General features: G+C 55.9%; 2 protein-coding genes across 3 annotated transcripts in view; one reads left to right on the top strand and one right to left on the bottom strand.

Annotated features, from left to right (window-relative positions):
* ERN1 (endoplasmic reticulum to nucleus signaling 1) overlaps positions 1-20,465 on the top strand; it is a 95,050-nt gene extending 74,585 nt beyond the window's left edge. Inside the window, exons 12-22 of the mRNA XM_008271709.5 lie at positions 1,440-1,631; positions 3,309-3,576; positions 4,273-4,363; positions 4,668-4,857; positions 5,506-5,605; positions 5,912-6,111; positions 10,245-10,392; positions 12,000-12,127; positions 14,726-14,849; positions 15,219-15,286; positions 16,691-20,465. Coding sequence (XP_008269931.3) covers positions 1,440-1,631; positions 3,309-3,576; positions 4,273-4,363; positions 4,668-4,857; positions 5,506-5,605; positions 5,912-6,111; positions 10,245-10,392; positions 12,000-12,127; positions 14,726-14,849; positions 15,219-15,286; positions 16,691-16,903 — 1,722 coding nt within the window. The 3' untranslated portion in view covers positions 16,904-20,465. The remainder of the gene's footprint in view (positions 1-1,439; positions 1,632-3,308; positions 3,577-4,272; positions 4,364-4,667; positions 4,858-5,505; positions 5,606-5,911; positions 6,112-10,244; positions 10,393-11,999; positions 12,128-14,725; positions 14,850-15,218; positions 15,287-16,690) is intronic.
* A 1,010-nt stretch (positions 20,466-21,475) lies between these two features.
* Positions 21,476-24,564, bottom strand: LOC108175366 (proline-rich protein 29). 2 transcript variants are annotated; one of them, XM_002719205.6, is made up of 6 exons: positions 24,423-24,554; positions 24,116-24,182; positions 23,871-23,977; positions 22,643-22,866; positions 22,450-22,520; positions 21,476-22,267 (listed from the first exon to the last, which is right to left on the bottom strand). In XM_002719205.6, the coding sequence occupies exons 1-6, from the start codon at positions 24,480-24,482 to the stop codon at positions 22,239-22,241; spliced, it is 558 nt and encodes a 185-aa protein (XP_002719251.2). In that variant the 5' UTR covers positions 24,483-24,554; the 3' UTR covers positions 21,476-22,238. The 2 variants fall into 2 exon arrangements, with proteins under 2 accessions (XP_002719251.2, XP_089172927.1); XM_089316801.1 differs by lacking the exon at positions 22,450-22,520 and having other exon boundaries at positions 22,121-22,267; positions 24,423-24,564.
* Between the last annotated feature and the right edge of the window lie 2,614 nt (positions 24,565-27,178).

Below are 27,178 nucleotides of genomic sequence, written 5' to 3' on the forward strand. Positions count from 1 at the left end.
TACATCACACACGCCTGCAGCGGGAGACACTGTGATAGTGACATGAAGCAAAAGGGCGTGCTTGGAGGAAGAGGAATCCACAGGAAGGGGTGGGAAGGGCCTGGAAGCAGGTCTCTTGAGGGGGTGGTGGTGCAGTAACCCCAGCACGAGGGAATCTAGTGCACATGGCCAGGAGACTCTGTTCATTCGTTTACTTGGGCAAACTAATGGCGGATCTGGAATACTAGGTGTTTAAGAATGGTTCTGTGTATTTTAATTTTTTTTAAAGATTTATTTATTTGAAAGAGTTTCAAAGGGAGGAGAGAGAGAAAGCAATCTTCCATCTACTGGTTCACTCCCCAAATGACTGTAATAGCTAGGTCTGAGCCAGGCTGAAGCCAAGAGCTGGTCACTCCATCAGAGTCTCCCACATTGTGGCAGAGGCCCAAGGACTTGGGCCATCTTCCATTGCTTTCCCAATCACATTAGCAGGGAGCTGGATCGGAAGTGGAGCAGCCAGGACTCAAACCAGCACTCATATGAGAGCCACACAGGCTGTGGCTTAACCTGCTGCACCACGAAGCTGGCACTGATCCGTGCATTTTTCTGAACCATCTATGAAGGCCTAGAGATTTTGAGTAGCTTGGAGGGAAATTGCATTTTTTATCTGCTTTAATTTAGGGCTTCTAAATAAGATTTCCTTTTTTTTTTGCAAAATTTTTGGATTTATATTTTACTTTTTTAAAAAAAAGTAAAAGAGATTTTTCCATCCATTGCTTCACTCCCCAAATGCCCACAACAGCCAGGAGCCCAGCATTCAATCTGGGCCTCCCACATGAGCGGCAGGAACCTCACTACTGGAGCCTCCTAGGATGTGAATCAGCAGGAAACCAGATGAGAAGCTGGGCCAGGTCTCAGGCTGGGCGCTGTAACATGGGATGCGGTTGTTCCCAGTGGGCTTTGACCACTGCAGAACTGCTGTGCCAGATACCTTCCCCAAGACTTTCTCAACAAAGGTTCTGTTGCTTTTGAAACAGTAGACAAGCAGCAGAATATGTGAATAAAGGATTTTGTTTTCGAGCTGCAACATAAGAAAGCTGCATTATTGTTTCTGCAGCAGCCACATGCCTGTGCACAGTGCACTCTCCTCTCAGGAATACCAAATCCGCCTTCAAAGGGGAGGAGACTTGGCCTTGGAAGATTTTCAAAGTATGAGGATCTGAAAAGTCTCTCTGAAATGTTTTTGAGCAATGGTAACATCGCAGCAGATATGCCGATGATTTCTCAGAGCAGCTGTGTGGACAGCGGCAGTGATTATCAGGCTGCGTGACCTTTGGTGAACTTAAAAACTTGCAGCGTGTTACAGTGTAGTCAGGCCTTGTGAATAGTGACTGCCTCTCTTGTTCAACTCGTCTGTTCCTACTAGAGATTTAGCAGTGATGGAATGCTTCCCATGCTAGGTTATCAACATGGTTGACCAGACTTCAGAGAACACACCGACCACCGTGTCTCCGGACGTGGAAGAGAAACTGGCTCGTGCCCCTGCCAAGGCCGAGGCCCCTGTGGACTCCATGCTCAAGGACATGGCCACCATCATCCTGAGCACGTTTCTACTGATCGGCTGGGTGGCCTTCATCATCACATACCCCCTGGTAACGCTCAGTCCCTTCCTTCTGCCCTCTTGTGTGTTTCTGAACTTCGCTGCCTCTCACCTCATGTCAGTGAGGTCCAGACAAAAACAGCCAACACATTTGATTTCATATTTGGACGTCCGTATTGGCTTGTTTTCCTAAACCTTTTAAAGAGACGTTAGCTTCTTGGACCATTTTGTACCTAAACTTTAGAGCTTTTCAAATAACAGGCTATAAAGCTGATTTATAGATCTTGCTTGCAGCTCATTTTGAACGGGTAAATTTATTATTATTATTTTTTAAGAATAGGGACAATAGGTAGAAAGACTGCCTTTTAGACCAGCTAGAGAGGGAAGGGCAGTGTGGTGCTTCCCTTGACATCCTGTTTGGATATAGATAGTTGCATAGATAGTTGAGTAGGTCAGGGGTGGGCTAAAACATTCCAGGGGAATCCTCCTTCATTACGTTGCGCCACACATGGAGATGTTTTAGCGCCTCCGCACTCAACTGCTCAAAAAGCTCATGTCCCGTGTAGGAATGAGAATAAACCTTTTACGTGGTGCTTCCTAGTGGCAGATATGTTCACTTATTTTCCTCATACAGTCCTATGTGAGGTCGTTATTATTCATCCCTGCCCATGGAAGAAGAAAACAGTTCCCAAAAGCTGAGGAACCCTTCCCGGGGTGCTCAGCAAGCAGGTGGCGTTTCCAGGACTTCCTCCCAAGGTGGTGGTGGGGGAGTGGTTAGAAAACTCCCCTGTGGGTTGTCGGCTATAAACCAGTTCCTTTAAGCTGCCACACATGGGCAGACCTCATACAGATTGCTGCCACTTGGAATGATGATGGTGTTAGGAAGAGTTGCAGAATTGGTGCCTCCTCACAAGGGCCGCCATAAGTGTTAGGAAAAGAGGCACAGAATAGAGCGGAGGCACTGTACCAATTTACAGCCAGACCGAATTTATTCAAAGAAAATAAATTTTTGGAGGTGCCAGCGTGCACATGATGGAACACGTGGCAAAAGGCCCTGACCCCTACACATTTATGGTGCCCCGTGTGAGGAGGCTCCAGTCTGCAACTCCTCCTAACAGATAGAGTGAGCCTTCCAGAATGAGCAGCATGGCGGGGGGCAGCATGACAAGTGGGCCAGCAGCACCCTGGCCTGAGCGTCACCCTGCTGCGTGCTGGCTGCATGGCTCTGGTGGATGGTGGATGGTTCTGAGCCCCAGATTCCGTATCTGCTCTCCAGACTGCCAGCCAACTCTGTCCCAGCTTCACAAAGTGCAAAGCCCTAGTGGACAGTGGACAGTGGACAGGTTACCTGTACCCATTCTGCTTCCAGCTATCTGGTACCGTTCTTCCTGTTTGACTTCATTTTTGCAATTCCCAGACTTTCATGGAAGTCAGAATTTTCGACTTGAATGGGACATTTTCTGCCTGGGCCCAACCCTCCATCTTGGCAGAGTCCCTCGTCTGGTGTCCCCGCCTGGCGGCCATACAGTTCTTTCTGGGCCCCTCCAGGGTTGGGGAGTGAGCCATACTGGGAAGGGTCACACTAACAAGAAGGCCTGCCCCGTGGGCTCATTGTGCCCTGTGGCATCGTGTCAAGCGCAGCTCTGCCGTGAGGAGCCACTCCTTTCCTGGCTTCTTGTCTCTTGGCGGACACGGATGCACCTGTCTGCATGTGGGTTTCTCTCTCCAGAACATGCATCAGCAGCAGCAGCTCCAGCACCAGCAGTTCCAGAAGGAGCTGGAGAAGATCCAGCTCCTGCAGCAGCAGCAGCTGCCCTTCCCCCCACCCGGAGACGTGACGCCGGATGCTGACCTCCTGGACGCCTGCAGCCCATACTCGGAGAGCTCGGGCACCAGCAGCCCCAGCACGTCCCCCAGGGCCTCCAACCACTCACTGCACTCCAGCGGCTCTGCCTCCAGGGCTGGGGCCAGCCTCTCCCTGGAGCCGGATGATGAGGGTATGGCTGTTGGCTTTTATTTTTCGTTTGAACATCACTCGAGAACTATGCGGCTCCATGGTCCTCCTTGGAGTCTCCATGAGATTATCAAGTGCCATTCCCAAGGGCTCACTGTGCTGTCCCCTAACGTCCTCCCTCCTGTGGGGTCTCTGGGAGGGGCATCTACCCCCAGAGGGCCTTTGGGAAGTCTCCTTAATCCTCCCTCCAGTGTGCTCCACGAGGGCTGAGAATTGGTACTGCGCAGAGGTGAGCTGCCTGTGACGCTTGGGAGAATTACTGAGGACAGCCAGTGGCCAGGTACAAAGTGCAGCTCTGGATCCCCCTTCCCCTCCGGCTGGTTGTCAGGGGGAGCCAGTGTTCTGAGCGTATCAACACTGACCTTGTGCAGGGACCGCAGAGCCCCAGGTCCCACTGCTGCCTGACTCTGAGCTGCACATCCTTCAAGTGGATCTTTCTTTGCATTATGCGTTGCATAGGTCCAACTGTATGTGAACATGAAGTTTGTAGAGAATCCCAATCTTTAAGAAAGTTTCAGACACACATGGTAATATAGAATAAAGTATATAAAGGCAGAGATAGTGTTGGGGCAGGGGGAGGAAGGGCTCTTGTCTGTAGGATTTGGTGCCATTTTAACCTCAAGGCCCTTTTCGGGGTTGTCTGTTTGAAATGCCCTCTTCTTATTCCCTTTTGTTACAGATGAGGAAGCCAGCATGGTGATGGTTGGGAAGATTTCATTCTGTCCTAAAGACGTCCTGGGCCATGGAGCTGAGGGCACAATTGTGTACCGGTGAGTGGATGAGCCAGGCCCACCCCACACCTTGTAGTAGGTGCGTGCCTGTCGGGTTGTAGACTGAGTGCCAGGCCTCAGAGGCACAGCAGGGCCAGAGCCATGACCCAGGCACATGAGCTCTCGGGAGCCTCCTGCGCGGAGAGAAACGGTGACCCCAGGGCTACCTGGCGGTCAGTGAAGGTCGCGGCTGCAAGGCTGGCAGGGTGGCCGCTGTGTCGCAGGCAGAGGAGTGCCGCAGGCCTCGTTGCATTTCCTCAGCCCGTCCACACTTGCAGACCCCAGCCCCGCTCCTTGTCCCCAGGGGCATGTTTGACAACCGCAACGTGGCCGTGAAGAGGATCCTCCCTGAGTGTTTCAGCTTCGCCGACCGTGAGGTGCAGCTGCTGCGAGAATCAGACGAGCATCCGAACGTGATCCGCTACTTCTGCACGGAGAGGGACCGGCAGTTCCAGTACATCGCCATCGAGCTGTGCGCGGCCACCCTGCAGGAGGCAAGTCCCGTGCCGGGCTGCTGCCTTCCTCCTCCCCCACCCCCACCCCGGGCTCTGGTTTTAGAGACCACAGGGTTATTTTTATGTCACTTTACTAATGTTACTGAAGTGACAATACAATGAAATGCACAGTTTGCTTCATTTTGACAAGTGTGTATACTCACGAACCACAAGCACAGTACCCCGGTTTTAATGGGGTGGTCTCCTCAGCATGCCTGGTGGTCTTTGGTCGTGAGTCTTTTCCTGTCTGTCTCCGGGGGACCTGGGCCATTGTTCCTGTCTCTGGTCAAGGCTAGTCGGGGGTTGGAAGATGCTGGTTGATGGCTCTAGGCTTTGATATCATCCAGCAGCCTCCTGCTGGATTTCCAGGCCCACCATGACGCCATCTCACTCTCACGTGGGTTCCCTTGCAGGCTTATCTATATGAGACAGTGAACCTGATTGTCATCTTGTCTTTCTCTTTATAAATCAGCGAACTGGGGCTTTGTTGATTTGTTTAAGTCAACTGATAACTTCAGGGGGACTGTTGGAGACTGTGGACTTGCAGAGATTGTTGTCAGTAAAACTTGGCTTTTCCTTCTTAAAACGGGTTCAACAGAAGTGAACTGAGGGCCACGTGGTGTGACCTTGTCGTCGTGTCTCTTGCAGTATGTGGAGCAGAAGGACTTTTTCCACCTTGGCCTGGAGCCCATCACCTTGCTGCAGCAGACCACCTCGGGCCTGGCGCATCTCCACTCGCTCAACATTGGTGAGAGGCTTCTCCTTGCCGGGCCAGGGGCCAGGAGCCTGGGGGCGGGTTGCTGACTGCTCAAGTGGCCTTGCCTCTGTTTGAGTCCTTTGCTGCCTCACTGATGTGTGGGGCATGGAGGGTGGGTTTAGGTGGTCTTAGTAGAGCCGTGTAAGAATTTGAGGAAGAATCTTACATAGTTGGCAACCAGCATGTTTGGAGCAGCAGCAGACACACTGGAGGTCTGACGAGGACACACTCGCCCTTATAGAGGGAGACCTGGGTTCTTCGAGGCACCCATTGGACTAATGTGGAGTTTCATCCTAGTTCACAGAGACCTGAAACCCCACAACATTCTCCTCTCCATGCCCAATGCACATGGCAAGATTAAGGCTATGATCTCTGACTTCGGCCTCTGTAAGAAGCTGGCAGTGGGCAGGCACAGCTTCAGCCGCCGTTCTGGGGTGCCCGGCACAGAGGGCTGGATCGCCCCGGAGATGCTGAGTGAAGACTGCAAGGAGAACCCTGTGAGTAATGGCACAGCCCCGTGACACTGCAGAGCCTTTCACACTCAGGATGTCGCTGGAGAACGCCACTCCTGTCACAAAGGCTTCTGCGTGAACCTCCCGAACTGTACTGAAAGGAGGGAGTGCCAGCAGTTGTCTACTCTTTTTCCTATTCTTACCATCATTTTTAACCCCTTTCTTATTTGGGAAGCAGAGAAATCAGGGTTTGGGTAAAGTGAGCAGAACTCTGGATTCTGTTATTTTAAAATCTGCTTGTTTTTGTTTTCTCAGCTTTTTATTTTGAGAATTTTTGAACATACAAAATATTGAGAGAGTGTTATCAGGAGCTGTGTACCTCCTCTTAGATTCAACATCTGTTAAAATTTTTGCTACATTTGCTTTATCTTTCTCCATTGCTGACTTATTTGAATATAGTAGCAGGCGACCTGGCCCTTCACCTGTAAATACTTCAACATGAGTCTACTTTTTTTTGTTCTTGTTGTTAAAGATTTATTTGAAAGGCAGAGAGAGATATTTCCATCCACTAGTTCACTCCCCAAATGGCTGCAACAGGTGGGTTTTTTTTTTTTTTAAGATTTTATTTATTTATTTATTTGAGAGGTAGAGTTACAGACAGTGAGAGGGAGAGACAGAGAGAAAGGTCTTCCATCTGTTGGTTCGCTCCCCAGATGGCTGCAACGGCTGGAGCTGCACCAGTCCAAAGCCAGGAGCCAGGTGCTTCTTCCTGGTCTCCCATGCGGGTGCAGGGGCCCAAGGACTTGGGCCATCCTCTAATGCTTTCCCAGGCCATAGCAGAGAGCTGGATTGAAAGAGGGGCAGCCGGGACTAGTACTGGTGTCCATATGGGATGCCGGTGCCATAGGCAGAGGATTAACCTACTGCGCCATAGCGCTGGCCCCAAGAGGTGGGGCTTGAACCAGGGTTTGAAACCAGGAGCCAGTAACTCCATCTGGGTCTGCCACGTGGGTGGCAGGGACTCAAGTATGTGAGCCATTATCCCTTGCTTCTCAGGCTAGATCCGAGGTGGAGCAGCTGGGACTCAGACTAGCACCCAGATACAGAGTACAGCCATCTCAAGCAGGCTGTGCCAGAACCCGTGTCCCAGCACGAGTCTGCTTCCTAACCACCATGCGAGTATCACACCTAAACAGTCACTGCTGTTTCTGTCATTCAATATTCAGCCCATATCCACGTTTCCCCCGTTCCCCAAACGTCTTGTGTAGAGCTTGTTTTCTCACACTAGGACCCTGTCAGGCATCTTGCATTACATTTGGTCATCTCTCCGAAACCAGGATACTGACATTTTAGAGCCTCGGCACTTTTTTGTAGAATACCCCATTCTAGATTTGTTTGCTTAGTTCCTCATGGCAGTGTTTTTTGTTTTTTTGTTTTTTTTGTTTGTTTGTTTTGTTTTGTTTTTTTTTTGGGTTTTTTTTTTTTGACAGGCAGAGTGGACAGTGAGAGAGAGAGACAGAGAGAAAGGTCTTCCTTTGCCATTGGTTCACCCTCCAATGGCCGCTGCGGCCAGCGCACCGCGCTGATCCGAAGGCAAGAGCCAGGTGCTTCTCCTGGTCTCCCATGGGGTGCAGGGCCCAAGTACTTGGGCCATCCTCCACTGCCTTCCCGGGCCACAGCAGAGAGCTGTCCTGGAAGAGGGGCAACCGGGAAAGAATCCAGCACCCCGACCAGGACTAGAACCCAGTGTGCCGGTGCCGCTAGGTGGAGAATTAGCCTATTGAGCCATGGCACTGGCCATGGCAGTGTTTTGACATTTCTCTCTATTCTTTCTATTTCCTGTGAACTAGAAGTTATTAGGTCTAGAGGTTTGATTAGATTTAAGGTACATGTTTTTAGCAAGAAAAGGTCATAGGTCACTGCATCAGGAGGCATGTGATGGCAGATTATTCCTCTATCAGAGATGCTAACTTGGTGCCAACTGATCTCTCCACTGTGAAGTTCATTTCTCCTTTTGTTGTTAGCAAGTGACATGCGGTGTGATACTTGGCACAGTGTGAATATCCTATTTACCAATAGTCATTCACCCAGGACTTAGAAATTGTTGACCATCTTTGTCTAAAGCACTCAGTTCAGTGGAATTGCTTTCCATTTATTAGTGGACATTTTTTGTAAAGAAGTGCTTTACTTTTATTACTTTTTTTCTCTTATTTTTTCCCCCTTAATCCCTGCAGACACCAGGATTTTCTTTAAGGTTATTTATTTGAAAAAGTTGCAGAGAGAGTGAAGAAAAGACACAGAGAGCTCTTACATTTGCTGGTTCACAACCAGATGGCCACAATAGCCAGGAGGAGCCAGGAGCTTCTTCCAGGTCCCCACGTGGCTGCAGGGACCCAAGCACTTGGATCATCTTCTGCTGCTTTTTCCAGGGCATTAGCAGGGAGCTGGATTGGAAGTGGAGTAGCTGGGACCGAACCAGTGCTCAGATGGGATTCTGGTGTTGCAGGTGCCAGCTTTCCATGCCTCAGTGCTGAGCTCTCAAGCATTCTATTTTTTTTTTTTTTTAAGATTCATTCATTTATTTGAAAGCCGGAGTTACACAGAGAGAGGAGAGGCAGAGAGAGAGAGAGAGAGAAAGAAGAGAGATCTTCCGTCCGCTGGTTCACTCCCCAACTGGCCGCAATGGCCGGAGCTATGCTGATCCGAAGCCAGGAGCCAAGAGCTTCCTGTAGGTCTCCCACATGGGTGCAGGGGTCCAAGGACTCGGGCCATCTTCTACTGCTTTCCCAGGCCATAGCAGAGAGCTGGATCAGAAGAGGAGCAGCTGGGACTAGAACTGGCACCCATATGGGATGCCAGCGCTTCAGGCCACGGCTTTAGCCCACTGCGCCACAACGCTAGCTCCTCTTATTATTTTGTTCTGAAGATTATTTATTTGAAAGGCAGACTTGGGGGGCCAGGGGTAGAGAGAAAGAGATCAATTTTCCTTCTGCTAGTTCACTCCCCAAATGGCCACAACAGCTGGAATTGGGCTGATATGAAGCCAGGAGCCAGGAGCTTCTTCCGGGTCTCCCACATGGGTGCAGGGGCCCAAGGACTGGGCCATCTTCTGCTGCATTCCCAGGCCATTAGCAGAGAGCTGGATCAGAAGTGGAGCAGCCGGGAATCACAGTTTCTTGTTGTTAAAGGTGTGTTTCTTCACATGTGGAAAGTGAAGAGACCCTCCTTTCTCTCATGACCTCCTCATGTTGTCTGGTGGAGTTATGTACTTATTTATTTGAAAGTCAGAGTTGTGGGGGCATGGAGTAGGGGCAGATACCTCCCATCTGCTGGTTCGCTCTCCAAATGGCCACAACGGCTAGGGCTGGTTCAGGCTGCAGCCAAGTGCCTGGAACCCCATCTGGATCACCCGCATGCATGGAGGGGGCACGAGCAGGGAGCTGGATCAGAAATGAAGCAGCCAGGACTCAAATGGCACCCTGTGGAGAACCTAAGAGGTGGGGCCTGCAGTGGGGACCCAAGCCATGCCCAGAAGATTAGTGTTACAGCCCCAGCAGCATGAGCTAGAAATCACATCTGCACATTTTCCTAAAAGGAAGCTCCTCCAGAGACATTAAATGGTGTTGTGGGGTAAGTGCGGAGTGTTACTAGCAAGTAACCTCACACATGACCTCACTGAAAACTTGTTAGGTAGTTGCTGTCTGGGGCTGATTTTGAATCTAAAACGGTGTTAGTTGCTTACAAATAAGTTTGGATCCCCACTGTGTGCAGACACCATTCAGGCCCTGGGGGTACAGGAGGGAGGCCAGTAAGTAGAGTCCCTCCGAGGGACTGGTGTTGGGTGGGTGATGGCTCGGAGAGCTTCCTCTGGCCCAGGGCTGTCTTCAGAACCACGTTCCTGTCTGAATGCACCCTCCACAGCTGTCCGCAGGGAGCAGACCACACGGTTCTCTTCTCAGACCTGAGGAGGCCAAGGCACAGGGCATCATGGGCTTGCCATTGGCCCCCATCCTCCGCTGTGACCATGACCCCCCATGTGGTGCTGCAGGGTGCCCTTCCCTGCCCGGGCAGGTCACCGCCTCCAGCTGATGCTCCCAGGATGCACTGCTCCTGCCTTCCCTGGCCGCTGTGAGATGGGAGCGCTGCCTGAAGGCTCCCTGTGCTCTGCTTCGTTTCAGACCTACACAGTGGACATCTTCTCTGCGGGCTGCGTCTTTTACTACGTCATCTCTGAGGGCAGTCACCCGTTTGGCAAGTCCCTGCAGCGGCAGGCCAACATCCTCCTGGGTGCCTACAGCCTTGACTGCTTCCACCCAGAGAAGCACGGTGAGCGGGCTGAGGGTCGAGAGGGCCTCCTTGGCTGCTTGAGAGGCCTCCCGGAACTGGGCTGCTCCTCCCCTGCACTTCCAGAGGCCCTGCCGCCCAGCTGCTCGCTGAGGGCCTCGTTTCCTGCCAGCTTGGGCACAGCTTGCGGAGGGCTGCCTCGGGTTACCTGTGAAGAACCAGGAAGCTCCAGAGTTCCTCCAGGTCACCAGCTGTCTGTGTGCCCGGCAAGGCCCGGTCCTGGAGACCTGTGTTGCAACTTGTGACGCAAGGGTTAAATATCTGAGATCACTTCCTGCAGTGGCCTGGCAGGGACAAATTGTCCACAAAGTAGCCCCTCCTGTGAGGGCCTGTGCTCAGTGGGACAGTCTGTGCTGGGTCGGGGTGGACAGGCCCTCTTCTCACTCCTCTTGTGTGAGTCTAGCGAGTCTTCTGGACTTCGGAGAAAAACCTAAAACTAAATAATTGTTTTACTTATGGGTTGATTTATTCATTGTGGGGAAAAAAAACCAGATTACTGTAAAGGCCAATAATTCCATTATACAGGAATGAATGACTGCTGTTAATACCTTGGCATGTATTATCCTGATCATTTATCTAGATACATATGTGTATTTTTATAAAAATGGGGTTAATCATACATTGCTATGCAAAGGGCTTTTCAAATTTTTGTAAAAAGATATATTTATTTCTAGTGCAGAGTTACAAAGAGAGGGGGACAGAGAGAGATCTTCTGTCTACTGGTTTACTTCCCAGATGGGCATACTTCCCAGAGGTGGGCCAGGCCAAAGCCAGGAACCCAGAGCTTCTTCCAGGTCTCTCACATGGGTGCAGGGGTCCAAGAACTTGGGCTGTCTTCCCTTGCTTTCCCAAGTGCATTAGCAGGGAGTGGATCAGAAGTGGAGCAGCTGGGACACAAACTGGTGCCCTCATGGGATGCTGGTGTCACAGGCGGCAGCTTTACCTGCTACACCACAATGCCAGCCCCTCAATTAATTTCAACTTCTTTTCCTTTTTTTTTTTTTTTTTTTAAGATGTGTTAATTTGTTTGAGAGGCAGAGTTACAAACAGAAAGAGAAAGGTCTTCCATCAGCTGGTTCACTCCCCAAATGGCTACAATGGCTGGAGCTGAGCTGATCTGAAGCCAGGAGCCAGGAGCTTCTTCCAGGGCTCCTATGTGAGTGTAGGGACCAAAGCACTTAGGCCATCTTCCACTGCCTTCCTGGGCCATAAGTACAGAGCTGGATTGGAAGAGGAGCAGCTGGGACACGAACTGGAGCCCATAAGGAATGCTGGCACTGCAGGCGGAGGCTTAACCTACTATGCCACAGCGCCAGCCCCTCAATTTCATCTTGAATGTCTCTGCATGTCAATCTGTTTTTAGTCACAGCATCATTAATTAAAAATTTGTATTTATTTATTTGGAAGGCAGAGAGCCAGAGATCTTCCATCTGTTGGTTCACTTCCCAAATGCTCAGAACAGTCAGGGCTGGGCCAGGCCAAAGCCGGAACTGAAGCTCAGTGCGAGTCCTGAGCCCCAGGGTAGGCAGATCTCGAGGCTTGGGGCTTCCCGTTGGAGACAGTGATTTGTTCATTCTCCTGCTTTGTAGAGGATGTCGTTGCCCGGGAGCTGATAGAGAAGATGATCGCCATGGACCCTCAGAAGCGCCCCTCGGCGAAGCACGTGCTCAAACACCCGTTCTTCTGGAGCCTGGAGAAGCAGCTCCAGTTCTTTCAGGTCAGGGCGTCCGTCTCCTCTCGCAGAATCTCCGCTGAATGTTTTTTGCCAGATTTTGAAACTATAGAAAAAAGAAACTGAAGAATAACTGACTCCCAGTCCTATGACTGAGAGCTAAATAGTCGTGGTTAGCATTTTAATGTATTTTCTTCATGTAGGTAAAAATGTTAATTGGAATCAAACTGAACGTTCAGCTTTGTTTCCTGCTCCATGTCTCTCTTTTTACAGGCTATTTTAAATATTTTATCTTAAAGTTCTACAATTTTAATGCCCAGAGTATTTTATCATGCAGATGGGCCATGCTTTTTTTTTTTTTTTTTTTTTTTGACAGGCAGAGTTAGACAGTGAGAGAGAGAGAGAGACAGAAAGAAAGGTCTTCCTTCCATTGGTTCACCCCCCAAATGGCCGCTACGGCCGGCGCACTGCGCCAATCCGAAGCCAGGAGCCAGGTGCTTCTCCTGGTTTCCCATGTGGGTGCAGGGCCCAAGCACTTGGGCCATCCTCCACTGCACTCCCTGGCCACAGCAGAGAGCTGGACTGGAAGAGGAGCAACCGGGACTAGAACCTGGGATGCCGGTGCCGCAGGCGGAGGATTAGCCTAGTGAGTGAGTCTTGGCGCCGGCTGTGCCATGCTTTTTAAACTTTATTTTACAAAATTTCCACATATACCCACAGCAGAGCAAACGCTACACTAAGCTCTCCTTTACCCTTCCCCGACGTCAGCATTACCTCGGCCTCTCTCCACTGCCAATGAAGCAAATCTCTGGCAGCTTATATAATTTTCACTCTGGTGTCATGAATTTTAACATTTTCTTATATTGGATTTTTTTCTCTGTCACCTTTACTTAATCTTTGTTCAGCTCCATTTGGCTTAAGATTCAACTGCACCAGTGACTGTGCATGCCTCTGCTGTTTGACAGCTTTGCAACATTGCTGCTGTGGGAGGCGATGTGTTTCTATCTTCTGGGCTGTAACTGAGCAGAACCCCCCCATCACCCCACCCCCAGGTGCACCTTGGAAGAGCAGGCTCATGGGGGCAGGGCTTTTCCACCTGGGTCTGGGCAGCACACAGCTTGGTGAGCACCGTGGTTCAGAAGTGACCATCAGGCACTGAGGGCGGGGGCGCTTGTGCCTTCACTGTGTTCAGTTGGCTCTGCCTCCGCTTGGCCTAGGGCAGGTGCTGCAGCACCCATTAGACGATCGCCATGATGGCGTTGGGTACTGTCCTTCGTGACAGCAGAGGGTGGGCATGCCAGCGGGGCTGATCGCTGTGTCCTAGAGGACGTAGTATGAAAATTCTCCCATCCCCGTCATCACTTCATAGAAACCCAAGCAAAGGAACCTTCAGTCCGTGATGTTAGGATTCAAACACTTGGTATCTCAAAGTTTTGTTTTGTGAACACACCTGGCTTCTGTCCGTGTCAACTGGCTGACCGCCTTGGCTCAGAGACAGGCCCCCGGATACCCAGGGCCGTCGTCTCATCCATCTCTCCAGGGCTTTTCTCCAGCAGTCGCAAGTGAGGTGTTCGGCTAGAGTGGCTTTCTCATTGTCAAAGGACTAGACGATGGGTCTCGAGGCTGCTAGACATTGAGGCACGTGGGCCGTTGCTGTGTTTGCTCAGACAGGAATCTGTCCAGGCAGGACCTCGAGGAGCTGGTCCTCAGGTGCAGCCTGGACCCTGCTGCAGCCAAACCTGAAAGCAGAGCAGGGCTGAGCCCAGACAGGGCCTGCAGTGCTCTCTCCGCCGAGTCTTCCTCGCGGCGAGGGCTCCCCTGCCTTTCCCGCGTGGATGGGCTGTGTCGGCCCTCCGCTGCTTGTGGCGGCCAGCACGTGCTTTCTCGGCGCATGGGTGGGCCCAGGATACAAGTAGAAATTGAGCTTTCCCCCCCTTTTCTGGCAGATACCACACACATGGCTCCGTGTGGATGCACAGTGTGTGTGTGCATTTGTGAAGTTCCTGGGTGCGTGAGTGGAGTGTGCGCAGAGGTGTCCCTGCGACACTGCTGTCTTGTGGTGAGGCCCTGCAGGCTGTCCCCAGGGGGCAGCAGACAGCTACTCACAGCACGCAGTGCACTTGCTGCCTGGCCCACACCAGGTTTCTGCCTGGGCTGGAGAGGACTAGCCAACCCATTAGGCCTCTCCTGGTAGTGGCTGTTCTGTGACTTTTTTTTTATTTTTTGACAGGCAGAGTGGACAGTGAGAGAGAGAGAGAGAGACAGAGAGAAAGGTCTTCCTTTGCCATTGGTTCACCCTCCAATGGCCGCTGTGGCTGGTGCACTACTGCCGGCGCACCGTGCCGATCCGAAGGCAGGAGCCAGGTGCTTCTCCTGGTCTCCCATGGGGTGCAGGGCCCAAGCACTTGGGCCATCCTCCACTGCCTTCCCTGGCCACAGCAGAGAGCTGGTCTGGAAGAGGGGCAACTGGGACAGAATCCGGCGCCCCGACCGGGACTAGAACCCAGTGTACCGGCGCCGCAAGGTGGAGGATTAGCCTATTGAGCCACGGCGCCGGCCTGTTCTGTGACTTTTTGTGTCTGTCCTGCGGCGCTTAGCCTCTCTGACCCTGACCATCATCTGTTGCCCTTGTCTCCCTCACAGGATGTGAGTGACCGGATAGAAAAGGAGTCCCTGGACGGCCCGATAGTGAGGCAGCTGGAGCGAGGCGGGAGAGCTGTGGTGAAGATGGACTGGCGGGAGAACATCACCGTCCCCCTGCAGACAGGTGGCCGTGCGGAGCCCGAGGGAGGAGTGTTTCCTAGAGATCAACGTGGAAACGGCAGCGCAGGCCACTCCGCCTGCAGTGCCGCCCCGGGTCCGGGCGCTCTGGGGCTGTGTCCTCTGCGATTTGCTTATGCTGATGTCTCATTTTCATCCCTTAGACATCTTAGTGAGAGGTCATGTCATGGATGGCCAGTTCTGATGTGGGTGTGGCCAGGAGGTGGGGTTCAGACCCCAGCCTGGGCTCCCTGTGGGGGACGCACCCCTGAGAGCATGTGCGGTCCCACTGCTTAACCCCGGGGGCCCCAGGAGTTGTTCTCTTTAAAAGTTTTGTGTCACTTGTGTCACCAGTGCATCCTTCATGTCTTTCTAGATCTGCGTAAATTCAGAACCTATAAAGGTGGCTCCATCAGAGACCTCCTCCGAGCCATGAGAAACAAGGTAAAGTGTCTGTGGGTCCTGGGGCGGGCAGCCAGCGCCCCAGCGCGGATTCCTCTTCCTCTTAGCCCTCCCGCACTGATCCCGCGTCTGCTGGCGTTCTGCGCTCTCCCAGGCGAGGCGGCCTCCGCTGCACCTGGCAGGCTGGAGGCCCCTTCTCCCCTCACACAGCGCTCACACACGCTGAGGTCTGGAGTCAGCTCTGGGGAGCGGCCTCGTGGAGCCTTGTGGCGTCTCCCAGCTGCCCACTTGACATGGTTGCTACACAAACACACCTCTAACGAGGAGCCCTTGGGCACCTTCAGAGATGGGGCCTGGGCTCCAGGGGCTTGGCAGGGGCCCTATCTGTCCTCTGGGGGCCCGGGGGCTCTTGGCCTCTGCCGTCATCATGCAGCCTTCAACCAGGACCTGTCCCCTGGGACAGGCATTGTGGCGCAGCAGGTTAAGGCACTAGCCTGTGATGCTGGGGTACCATATGGTGCCATCCCATATGGGTGCCAGTTTGAGTCCCGGCTACTCCACTTCTGATCCAGCCCCTGCTACTGTGCCTGGGAAAGCATCCTGCTACCTGCATGGAGGACCAGGGTGGCGTTCTGGGCTCCTGGCTTCAGCCTGGTCGAGCCCTGGCCTGTTGAAGTTATTTGGGGAGTGGACCAGCAGATGAAAGAGCTCTGTATCTCTCCTCTCTGCGTCACCTGCCTTTCAAATAAATAAATTTTTTTGTTTGTTTGTTTGTTTGACAGGCAGAGTGGACAGTGAGAGAGAGAGACAGAGAGAAAGGTCTTCCTTTTTGCCGTTGGTTCACCCCCCCAGTGGCTGCCGTGCTGTGACCGGCGCATCGCGCTGATCCGACACCAGGAGCCAGGTGTTTTTCCCGGTCTCCCATGCGGGTGCAGGGCCCAAGGACCTGGGCCATCCTCCACTGCACTCCCGGGCCACAGCAGAGAGCTGGCCTGGAAGAGGGGCAACCAGGACAGAATCCGGCGCCCCCACCGGGACCAGAACCCGGTGTGCCGGCGCCGCTAGGCGGAGGATTAGCCTAGTGAGCCGCGGCGCCGGCCTCAAATAAATCTTAAAACAGGGCCTGCCTCAGGTACAAAAGGGGGTTCCACACACGTTGGGACAGATACCTCAATTCCGGGCGGTTTGTTTTCCTGTGGTTGCTGGGAATCCCTCTAGGTCCTGACGGCACAGAAGGCCTGTCCGTCCGCTGCCTGCTGGTGCAGTGCCTCGCTGTGCTGCCCAGGCCAGGCCTCACGTGCTCTGAGGCCTCTCCCTGAGCGAGGCGCGGGGGCTGGATGACTGGGAGGGAGTGCTGGCCGCACGAAGCTGTTTCCTTTCTTTGCAGAGACCCCGCTAACACCCTGCCCCCACGCGCTAACCCTGTGTCTCTGTTCCCGCCTGCAGAAGCACCACTACCGGGAGCTCCCGCCGGAGGTGCGCGAGACGCTGGGCTCCCTCCCCGACGACTTCGTGCGCTACTTCACGTCCCGCTTCCCCCACCTCCTCTCACACACTTACCGGGCCATGGAGCTCTGCAGCCAGGAGAGACTCTTCCAGCCCTACTACTCCCATGAGCCCCCAGAGCTCCGGCCCCCAGTGACTCCGGACGCCCTCTGAGCCGGGCCGCCCCTCCGTTTGGTGGCTGCAGTCATGACTCCACAGTCCAGGGCTGGGCGCCTCCCAGCTTCGCAGGGAACCCAGGCTTCCCAAACAAGTGCCTTGAGCTGCCCACTCCGCGGTCACAGAGGGTAAGGCCGGCCCCAGGAGAGGGGCCGCCGGGGGCTGTCTGCACAGGAAGGCCGTCCCAGAGGCCGGAAGGAGCACCGCCCGCCTTCCGCTGGAGAAACTCGCTTCGACTTTCTTTTTAAAATTCCTGTTCGCTATCAGTCTGGGCCTTTCAGGAGGGGCCGGAAAGGGGCCTCAGTTCTGCCTGGGGCCAGGAACAGCTGGGCTGAGCTCTGTCTGTCCATCCGCCGGCCCAGGGCTGAGCTCTGTCCGTCAGTCCGCCAGCGAAGGGCTGAGCTCTGTCCGTCCGTCCGCCAGCCCAGGGCTGGAGCGGTGCGCGGCCGAGGCAGAGGTTCAGAAGGTGCCACCTGGGGACGGGGGTGCCATCACCCATCTGAGGGCTTCCTCAGAGGCAGTGAGCATGGCCCGCGAGCGTGCCGTCTGGGTGCTGGTGGTGAGGCCCGTGTGCAGGTCTCTCGGAGACCTAGGGGCTGCTATGTCAGGAGGCAAACTGAGTGGATTGTGTCCTGGGCCGGTAGGCACATTCAGCAGCACTTGGAGCAAGAGTGAAGAGTCCCTGGCCTGCAGAGAGGGTCCCTGAGATTCACCAAGACCTGTGGGGAGTGGCGGGGTGGAGCCCCTGGGTGGGCAGGGAGGTCCCTGTCCCTGAGCCCTGGTGTCGGGGCCCTGGCAGGGAACCCCCAGGCCCTGTGGGCAGCTTGTCTGTTCCTCTTGGCGAGTGGTAGTAATTATTTTGATCAGACTGTAGAATGCTTCGTTAGCTTAAGTAACCTAGACCTGAAGCTTACTCAGAAGAAATGCGGGATGTAGCACATCCTGTTAGCGTGGCACCACAGTCGCCGTCCCCTCGGGAAGGCGCGCTCTCGTTCAGCGCGTTCTGCAGCGCCGGCCGGGGACGCACCGTGGGTGTGTTCACGTCAAGTAGTGCTCTCTGAATTGTGCCAGTGCCGTGTGATGTTTTTTCCTAAGATTAATATAATTTGAAGCGTCCGCTTCAGCCAGAAATTCCTGTTCCTCTCCCAGGAGCCTTAGTGGGGAGGCAGTCAGGGACCGTGCGAGGCAGCGCTGTCCTTCCTCAGCCCTCGCGGCGCATCCTGAGAACCAAGACTCGGCCCGCGTGCGCGGGGCTCCTGCCCTGCCTGCTCTCGGAGACGGCGCTGTGCCTTCCAGGAGCCGCTGCTTGCGCGTCCGTCCGTGCCGGGGCTCACCGGGAGCTCTTGCCCTGCCTTTGCGGGGCTCTCCTTTCCTCTCGCAGTGGCTGACGGGCCGTGAGCCTACACCTTCAAACCTCAAGGGCGACCGTGCTGACCTTGAAACAGCCCTGTGCTTGCCTCCTACCCTGTGTCTCCCGGGAGCACGGCCGGCCCGGCTTTCCTTCTGCGCTGATGCGCGTGCCTGGGGCCCGCCGTGGGCGCTGCTCTGCTCTGTCTGCCCGGGGCTCGGGTGACAGCTCTTTGCGAGGCGCCCGCAGAACTGGCCAGGCCTGCCGCGGAGCCCGCCGCCGTCCTGTGTTCGGCGCTGTTTGCCCTCTGGGAAGTATGAGGCGATTCCCAGCGTCTGATCTGCCGCCACACCCCTGTCTGAGCCTTGTGCTTCGAGACGGATCTTTCAGTTGCCTTCCTGCTGATCATTCTAGTTCCTACCCCCACCCCCACCCCCGCTTTCTTTGGTGTGTTTCGCTGGAGCACAGAAGTGTGTTGAGCTAGGCAGGACGCGGCTGCCGGCGCTGCAGAGAACCCAGGTGGGGCGGGCAGAGCAGGCGTCTGGGATTTGCACCGTTCTGCGCTCCGTCACTCGGTGCTGCAGGTGGCACTGCTGACGAGGCCTTGGCTGGGCGCCGTGTGCTGTCTGCAGTTCTAGTCTTAAGGACTCTGCGCAGCCGGCGGGCGCTGCCCCTCAGGCCAGAGCGGCTCTGCAGTGTCCACCTTGTGCTGCGGCCGAGCTGTTTGGCCTTTAGTGCAACCAGTGGGACTTCTGTAATTCTGGAAAGCTGTGTGACTTTAAAATGAAATTGAGTCACATCTGTTAGGAACCCAGAGGACTCTATACTGTATTTAGGCCTTGCCCGAACCTTGTGTTGGACCCGTCTTTGGCACACACACCCAAATGTACCTTGTCACCACTTTGCTCTTTTTGTTTTTGAAGAGCTGCAAAGCATTTGCATCTGGGGGAGCACAGGTGTGGCTGGGTAAGTCCCTCGGCCGCCAGAGGCTGTCATGGGCAGTCCCCCGTGCCGCGGCAGCAGGGGTCAGCTGGCTGCTGACGGAGCCCTCACGGCTGTAGGCCTTGCTCCGTGTGGCTGCTGTCATTTCGGAAGTTGAACTTCAGCCAAGTTGGTTTTCCTGAGACCGTCCCATGCTCTGTTCCTGGCATCCCCTTTGTCTTCCCTGTTCGTTGGCTCCCAGCCTTGGGGTTCCCTTAGAGGGCGGGCCAGCTCCACCTGCAGCCTCTGTCCTCGGAGAGCTGGGGGAGCGAGCGCGAGCCCCTGGAAGGAGCCCTTTTACTTTCCCCTGCAGCGGTCTCCCGCCGTGCTGTTTGCCTTTCTTCCCAGCTGCTGTTTCCCTCACACCCTGTCCCTGCCCGGCTGGGCTCTCCCAGGAAGATTTACCAGGTGTCCCCTCAGGGCCGCACGAATCCGCCCTCAAGGACTGGGCCGTTCTCCTTTAAACCAAAGTATCTGTTCTCGTGCAAGACTTTGCTTTCTTCATGAAACAGTAGCTCTGGCCGTGACGGGCGCCCGCAGCGAGCCTCCCCGGAGCAGCCGTGCCTGCGGCCGCTCTGCTCCGCGTTGTGTTGGGGATGCAGTGTTCCTCTTCAGGAGAAGCTGTGCCGGGGCTTCCCGCCTACCTAAGCATTACTGTCAGCTGCGTGGCGTCAGCAGGTGCAGACCTTGTGTAGTGTTCTTTTTGCAATGACCTCTATTTATTTAACCTATTTATATGTATTTAATTTTTACTCTGAAGTGTATCCAGTTACAATTGCACTTGCTCAAAGCATATCAGAATTGTTTTGGACAACACCCCTAACCATGTTAGAACTGGAAAAGTTACCCTGTACCCTTCCCTGAGATGGATGCCTTACAGCAAGTGGTCTTGTCCTTTAAAGGGTGAGTAATTTGGTCGGGGTAAACTGTTAATTTTTAGATTTTTTAGAAATCTCTGTGCCGTGTGTCTTCTCGGGTTAATTGTTGAATTGGTATATGTTAGTTGTGTGATACAATCCTTTTTGTCGAACCTAAAATCCTTTTTAGCTTTATATTTTATAAACTGCCAGATTGTACACCTTCTACGTGTATTTTTAAAGCTTGATGATGTGAGGGTCATTATCAGAGTTAATGGCCTATTTTTGTACCTCCTGTACAGTTTTATAATTCTGCTGATTGATCATGGCACCTTCTGAGCCAATCACAAATAAAGTAGTTTTAGATTTGGGAGTTTGTGCTTTGTTTCATCATGGAAGCCTGAGGCACCGCACCCAAACGGGTGTCTGGGTATCTGCTGTCTCCTTGTTGCTGGGGTGCGGCTGGTGAGGCCTCTGGCAGGCCCACACACTGGGAGGACAGGGTCCTGGTGTCCACAGCAGGGCAGGGCCGGGAATATCCTCCTTGCTGGCCGTTTGGGGAAGGCTTCATTAAACAGCCCATGGGAGGTTCCTGGGCGTTGATGTGGGCTGACCTGCAGTGGAGTTTCAGGCTGAGATGCCTTGGAGGGGAGAAACCCCACAGAGGTAGCTCAACAAGCAGAGCAGTGGGAACACATGCTGGAGTCCCCCCTGCAGGGCCCACCAGCCCCACCAGAGCTGAACAGGGACTGCTGGGAGGCTGCCCGCCCAGACCCTGCTCCTCTCCCCCTCAGCCCCCAGGGGCCACCAGGAGCAACACTTGGACCTAGGGCCGCACCCTCCGCCAGAAGATGGTCTTGAAATGGTACAGGCCAGGAAGGAGAGCAGCCCATAGCACCCTTTGCTGCCTGAGTGGGGTCTTCCAGAGAGAGGCTGACGTGTGGAAGAGACGCTTCCTTCCCACCCCACGCTGGCGCAGGCCAGGGTTCTGTGGCCTTGCACGGGGGTCAGTGTTGGACGGCCAGGAGGATGCCTTTTCCTGAATATCTGATGCGTTTCATTGATTAAACACGGCCAAAGAAACAGCACGGGCCCCGGCTGTTCACACAGTCTGCACCATGCGCAGTCAGAGCTCACGCGAACAGCAGACCTGCCGCCTGCCTCCCAGGAGACCATACTGAAAGATGATGGGGGCTGGAGGAGCGGGGCTGGCAGGGCAGTCACTGTAAACTTGGGCTTGGACAGAGGTTCGGTGGGTGAGGCCAGTAAGCCATGGCTGTCATGTTCTGCCCCTCTCCTCCAAATCCACCCTCCCCTGCCCAGCCCTATGATTTGGATGAAGGCAGTTTGTTTACAGGAGACTCAAAGCTGGAAAGAGTTAACTGTGATCGCTGTGGTTCAATGTCCCCGGAGAAGATAACACAAAGGATGGCGGGAGTCCTTCCTGGAGAGCAAGGCAGGTGAGGGGAACTCATGGCCACAGTGACAGGTGAGATGCGGCCTATGTGCGGGCTGGGGCAGACTCCATGTCCCCTTCCAGAAATGCAGGGCTGGGGGTGGAGGGCAGGGCCGCGAGGGACTGGGAAACCTGCGCCTGTTGGAAGCGGCTTGGCTGTGCTGCCCCAGGGCCTTGCAGCTGGAATGCAGGGGAGCAGGGACCAGGAAGAAGCACTGCCTGGCAGAGGGCGCTGGGGTTTGGACGGAATCTGCAGGGGCCAGACTCCTTCTTCCTGTGGCGAGGAGCCCCCAAGGGAGCTAGCTTGGCTCCAGGCCTCTCCCTTTAGGCCCTTCAAAGACCCAGGGTAACAGAAGCAGCCCTGACTCCATCCTTGGGCCAAAAGGAGACATCCCGGCCCAAGCTCCTGTCATCCCAGGCTGGGGACTGGGGGAAGGGCCAAAGCTCTGGTGCCCAGGCCTCTCCTGGTCAGGCGGGCAGCAGTGGGCGGAGTTGGGCATCCGTGGTTTCCAGGCCCTGCACGGGGCTCTAGGGAGCTCCTGCAGAACTCAGTGGGGTGGGGGCCTGAGCCAGCAGGAGCAGAGGCCTGGCAGGGGTGGAGAGGTAGGGAGGGCGGCCAGCCATGGGTGCAGTCAGCAGGCGACAAGGGGCAGCAGGACGACACAGGCGAGGCCCTGGGTGTCTCGCTCCTCAGAGTAGGCTCTCAGCATCGTAGTAGTCTGGGGAGACAGCGCGCGAATTGTGACTCCCTCTCGCCTCACTGGACCCCGAGGAGGAAAAGGGGAGGGGCAGGCCCATTGCCCGCAGCAGCAATGGCAGGAGGCCCCCTACCCCACCCCAGGATACATGGCCCTCCTGCCCCGACTACCCACAGGCCCCGGATTTGTGGCCTGCTCCCCACCTGAAGCTGGAGGTACATCTGCGCCCACAGTCCCTGTGGCACTGGGGGGCGGGGGTGGAGGCACGGCTCTCCTGAGATGGGAGAAAAGAAAGACCCCCATCAAAAGCCCAGGGCTGGCCTCTGGGCTTTCCCCCTCCAGCCCCAGAGCGGGAACCTGGCCACACCCAGACCCCTTCCACACAGCCTCACTTACCCCTCCCTCTTCCCGGAGGAAGGAGGACGGTGCTGAATCCTGGGTGCATCCTGCCAGTGGTGCTGATGTGGCGGAGGGGGCAGGAGAGGGGCTGGCCAGGCTGGCAGGGGGCCCAGGGAGGGCAGTGGGCAGGGCAGGTAGTGGTGGTGGAACACCAGAGGCCTTTGGTCTTGGGCGCCCAGCTCCTCCTCCTCCAGCTCTCCCTGCTGAGCCTCTGGGAAGCCCTGGGGAGTGTGCACACCAGGGAGGGGAGACAGACGGGCTCAGGCTCCTCCCACCGCTCTGTCCTGCTCCCTAAACTACTTTCTCCAGATGGGCCTGTGCATCCACAGCAGTGTGAAAGGCACCAGGAGACATTTGCTCCCTCTTGCAGACAGGAACACAGGGTCAGGGTGGAGCGACTTGCCTGAGGCCACCCAGCCAGTCAGTGGCAGAGCAGGGCCAGGGGGGACCAGAGGTGACTGCAGCACTGGGGCTGGGAGTCCACCCAGCTGCCCCTGGCCTCACCCGGCCCTGGACCACCTGGGCCCCATCAGTGAGGTGGGCTGCTCATCCCAAGGGCCCCTGAGGGTGTGAGGGGCCCCAGCAGCACCACCTTGAACCCCTGTCTCTTCTGTCCCCCAAGCCTCCTTTCTTCCAGTCTCTCAGGACACCCAGGGTTGGCTCAGCCTTAGAATCTCCCTCACCCCTCCGCCAGGATGGTGGACACACGCCTCAGCTCCTCCAAGGGTCAGCATCCTCCCTGGCTGTCCAGGCAGGCTCCAAGACCACCCGTTCCCCTGCCCAGACCTGACCTCAGTCCACAGCCGGCTGTGCATTTGCACTTTGTGCCACTCATGCCAGTCACAGCCCCGTGCCTCTCTGTTCAGCCAGTCCTGTATCCATCACTTGCCCAGCGAACACCTCAGTAAGCGTCAGGCACAGCCCTGGCACCTACGACCTGCTGGTGCGGGACCCAGGTCCAATGTGCCTGCGCTCCCAGGGCCTCAAGTCCAGCTGGGGTGCCCTGCAGGGAACCTCCTTGAAATCCAATCCCCGGTGGTCTGGATTTGGGGGCAAGGGCGCCCTCTCCTGGGCCCCTGGAGACCGCCACCGGGCCTGGCACACAGCAGACCCAGGCAGCAAGGTGTGGGCTGGCTTCCTGCTCCTTTTCCTCCAGGGATGACCCCCATGCATCTCACTACCGGGGCCCCAGGTGGGCGGCCTCGCTGGCCACACCGCCACGCACCTGCGGGCCGGGTGAGGCGGGCGCGGAGTCCAGCGCCCCCTCGGCCAGGCGGCAGAGCAGCAGCTGGTGCACCTGCGCGTTCTGCAACAGCAGCAGCTCCAGCAGCCCTGGGCGGGATTCAGCGAGACACCGGGTCTGCGCGCGGTCTCCCCTCCCCGCCACCCTGCGCGACCCCACCAGCCGCGCGCGAGGACTGCGAGAGAATGTGCGGGCCAAGGAGGGCGGGGGAGTGACCGGAGTCTCACCTTCCTTCACGCGGCCCGGCTGCGGCGGGGCGGCCCACGGCGGGGGCTGCACGACGGTCACCCAGGGCTGGGGCGGGCGGTGGGGACTCAGCGGCGGCGAAGGGGTCGGGTGGACCGCCACCTCCAACCCCCCACCCCGCCGGCGCAAGGTGCCCCAACCCCGCAGGCGCCCGGCTCTGCCTTTCCCGCCCCAGGTCTTTCCCTCTGTCTAGGGTCTCTCCTCACCCCCTCCCCACCATTTCTCCCAGGGTGCAGCCCCTGCACAGGCCGCCCCCAACTCTGCCGTCCCGCCCAGCGCAGCCCTCACCGTCGGGGCAGCACCCGGTGCCGTGGTGCGACCCCAGCTCCCGCCGGCCCCGGAGGCCATGGCCCGCAGTGCTGGGTCGGGTTACCCCGGCTACACTGGCGACGCCGAGGGCTCCTGCCACGCAGGCGCGGTGCCTGTCCCGGCCCCTGGTGCCCCAGGCATGGGTCCAGGTCGTACTCCGCCCTCCTCTTTTCCCGGGCTGCCGGGTCCCCAACGTCCGTCTCTACCCATGGGGCGGGGCTCCCCGGGCATCTGGCGCACACCTGCCTGCACCTGTGGCCCCTGCTCGTCCCCAGGGGGCCCGCGTTTGCTGAGTGAATGACCGATTGGCTAGAGAGGTTTGGTTTCTGAGTCGTGGAGCCTGACCTCAGCCCGTGGGCTCAGCGCGAGTGGAGAATGTGTAGGCGAGGGGGGCCCGGGACCCGCTCCCTGCCGAGAGGCGTCCTCGGGCAGAGTGGTTTCTGGGGAGACCGAGGGAGGAAACACCAGCCCATCTCCCCAGGAGTCTGGGGCCAGGAGCTCGGCGGCTCCTCGTGCCCCCTGCGGCCCTGTGCCCCCCGGTTCCCGGCCGCGGTCACTGCTGCTCCGAGGCCGGAGGCTGGGGGTTCAGCCGCAGCACCCTCAGCGCCGGCCCTCGGACTGGAAAGTTCCCGAAGCCGGCATTCTTCTGGGCGGAAGCTCGCCAGCTCGGCATTGCTTAGGAACAGGTGAGCGGGAGATCCGTTTCCGCAGCTGTGGCCGTCCTAAGATAGGCCCTGAGCAGCAGGCAGGGAGAATCCGGACAGGAAGCTGGGATTAGCACCCGAGTCGCCCGCCCCCACCCCCTCTCTGGTCAACTCCGCTTCCTGGCATCCTGGACCAGAAAGCCCTCCCCCAGCTCCTCAGGGCTCCTTCCATCCTGGCTGCAGGGCAGGGCCTGTGGCGGGCATGAGCCGTCCCCGGGCGCCGGGGCTTAGCCTTGGACAGCGTGGGCAAGCTGAGATGCGGGCCTGTGTGGCAGGCAGGCCCGCGGTGAGTGGCACAGAGAAGTGTGTCTCTCTGGGTGCACCCTCAGTCCAGGTAGCAAGAGGAAGGAGACCAACCAGTGTGCGTTGTGCTCCCCCCACCCAGCGCCCCCAACAAACCTCTGCCAGGGAAGAGCCCGCGTGGAAGCTGCCCGCTCATCCGTGGGGACACAGCATTGTGATGGGGATTTATCTGGTGTCTGGTGTGGCCCAGGCTGTGCGATGCCCTCAGCGCTGCCCAGGTAGCCGGAGCTTCATGGACCTCAGCCAGGGAAGCGCCTCCTGTAGCCTTACACCTCCGGCTGATGTAGAAGTGGTCCCCGCCTCATTCATGCGTCTCCCTTGCTGGGAGACTGAGGAGGGATATACCGTACCTCCCTCGTCAGCAATCCCGTCTGTTAGCTTTTCCAGAGTTCTTCAATTTTGCAAAAAATTTGTCTATCTGAAAGGCAGAGTGACAGTCATCTTCCATCTGCTGGTCACTCCCCAAGTGGCCACACACAAGCCTGGAGTATGGACCTTCATCCACGTCTCCCACATGGGTGGCAGGGGCCCAAGCACTTGGGGTGTCTTCTGCTGCTTTCCCAGGTGGGTTGGGAGGGAGTCGGATCAGAAGCAGAGCAGCTGGGAAACTGAACCAGCAATTACTGGGTGCCAACATTCCAAGGGGCGGCTTAGCCCACTGTGTTGTTGAAACCCAATTCAATGCATGTGCCTAGCCTCCACGTGTGGCAATTCCCTCCAGTTACTCCAATCCTTTCATCAGAGAATCTTACCCAACAGAGCTTTAGGCAGAGGTGTAAATGGGAATCAGTCAGGATACCGCTGGGGACTCTCACATGCCACACCAGAGCGCCTGGGTTTGAGTCCTGGCTCTGTTCCCATCCAGACCCAGATGGAGTTCTAGGCACCTGGCTTCAGCCTGGCCTGGCCCTAGCCATTGTGGCCACTTAGGGAATGATCCAGTGAATGGACAATCTCTGTCTTCCTCCCTCCCTCCCTCTGTAACGCTGCCTTTCAAATAATTAAATAAGTCTTAATAATAATAATAATAATAATAATAATAAATGGTCGGTGAGCAAAGCAGGAAGAAGATGTGTCCCTGAGAGAGCAGCAATGCTCACATCTAGTAGGAAACTCACCTGTGGGGCAGGCGTTTACACAGATCAAGACATCCACATCCACAACAGAGTCCCTGGGGTTGATTCCTGAGTCCTGCTCCTGAACCCAGCTTCCTGCTAATGTTGACCCTGAGAGGCATCAGTGATGACTCAAGTAGTCGGGCCTTACCACCCATGTGGGAGACCTGGATTGAGTTCTGGGCTCTGGCTTCAGGCTGGTGCCCCAGACCATTATGTTGGCATTTGAGGGGTGAGCCAGTGGATGGAAGATCTCTGTTATCCTACCTCTCCTTCTCAAATAAAAATACATGTTTAAAAATGTCAGGGGCCTGTAGCGTAGTGGGTAAAGCCGCCGCCTGCAGTGCTAGCATCCCATATGGGTGCCAGTTTGGGTCCCAGCTGCTCCACTTCTGATCTAGCTCTCTGCTATGGCATGGGAAAGCAGAAGAAGATGGCCCAACCTTGGGCCCCTACACCTGCATGGGAGACCAGGAAGAGGCTCCTGTCTTTGGATCAGTGCAGCTCTGGCCATTGCGGCCAACTGGGGAGTGAACCAACGGATGGAATACCTCTCTCTCTCTCTCTGCCTCTCATTCTCTCTGTGTAACTCTGACTTTCAAATAAATAAATC

This window comes from Oryctolagus cuniculus, chromosome 17, assembly GCF_051225735.1.
Source record: "Oryctolagus cuniculus isolate XC-2025 breed Fujian yellow rabbit chromosome 17, ASM5122573v1, whole genome shotgun sequence".
In the NCBI taxonomy this organism is placed as follows: Eukaryota; Metazoa; Chordata; class Mammalia; order Lagomorpha; family Leporidae; genus Oryctolagus; species Oryctolagus cuniculus.

Excerpts from the sequence above, each read along its gene's own strand:
- LOC108175366 (XM_002719205.6), bottom strand. The coding sequence starts at position 24,482 with ATGGCCTCCGGGGCCGGCGGGAGCTGGGGTCGCACCACGGCACCGGGT. Across the intron at positions 23,978-24,115 it reads GCCGGGCCGCGTGAAGGAAG|GGCTGCTGGAGCTGCTGCTG; the intron begins GTGAGACTCCGG and ends AATCCCGCCCAG. Across the intron at positions 22,867-23,870 it reads CCGCCTCACCCGGCCCGCAG|GGCTTCCCAGAGGCTCAGCA; the intron begins GTGCGTGGCGGT and ends CACACTCCCCAG.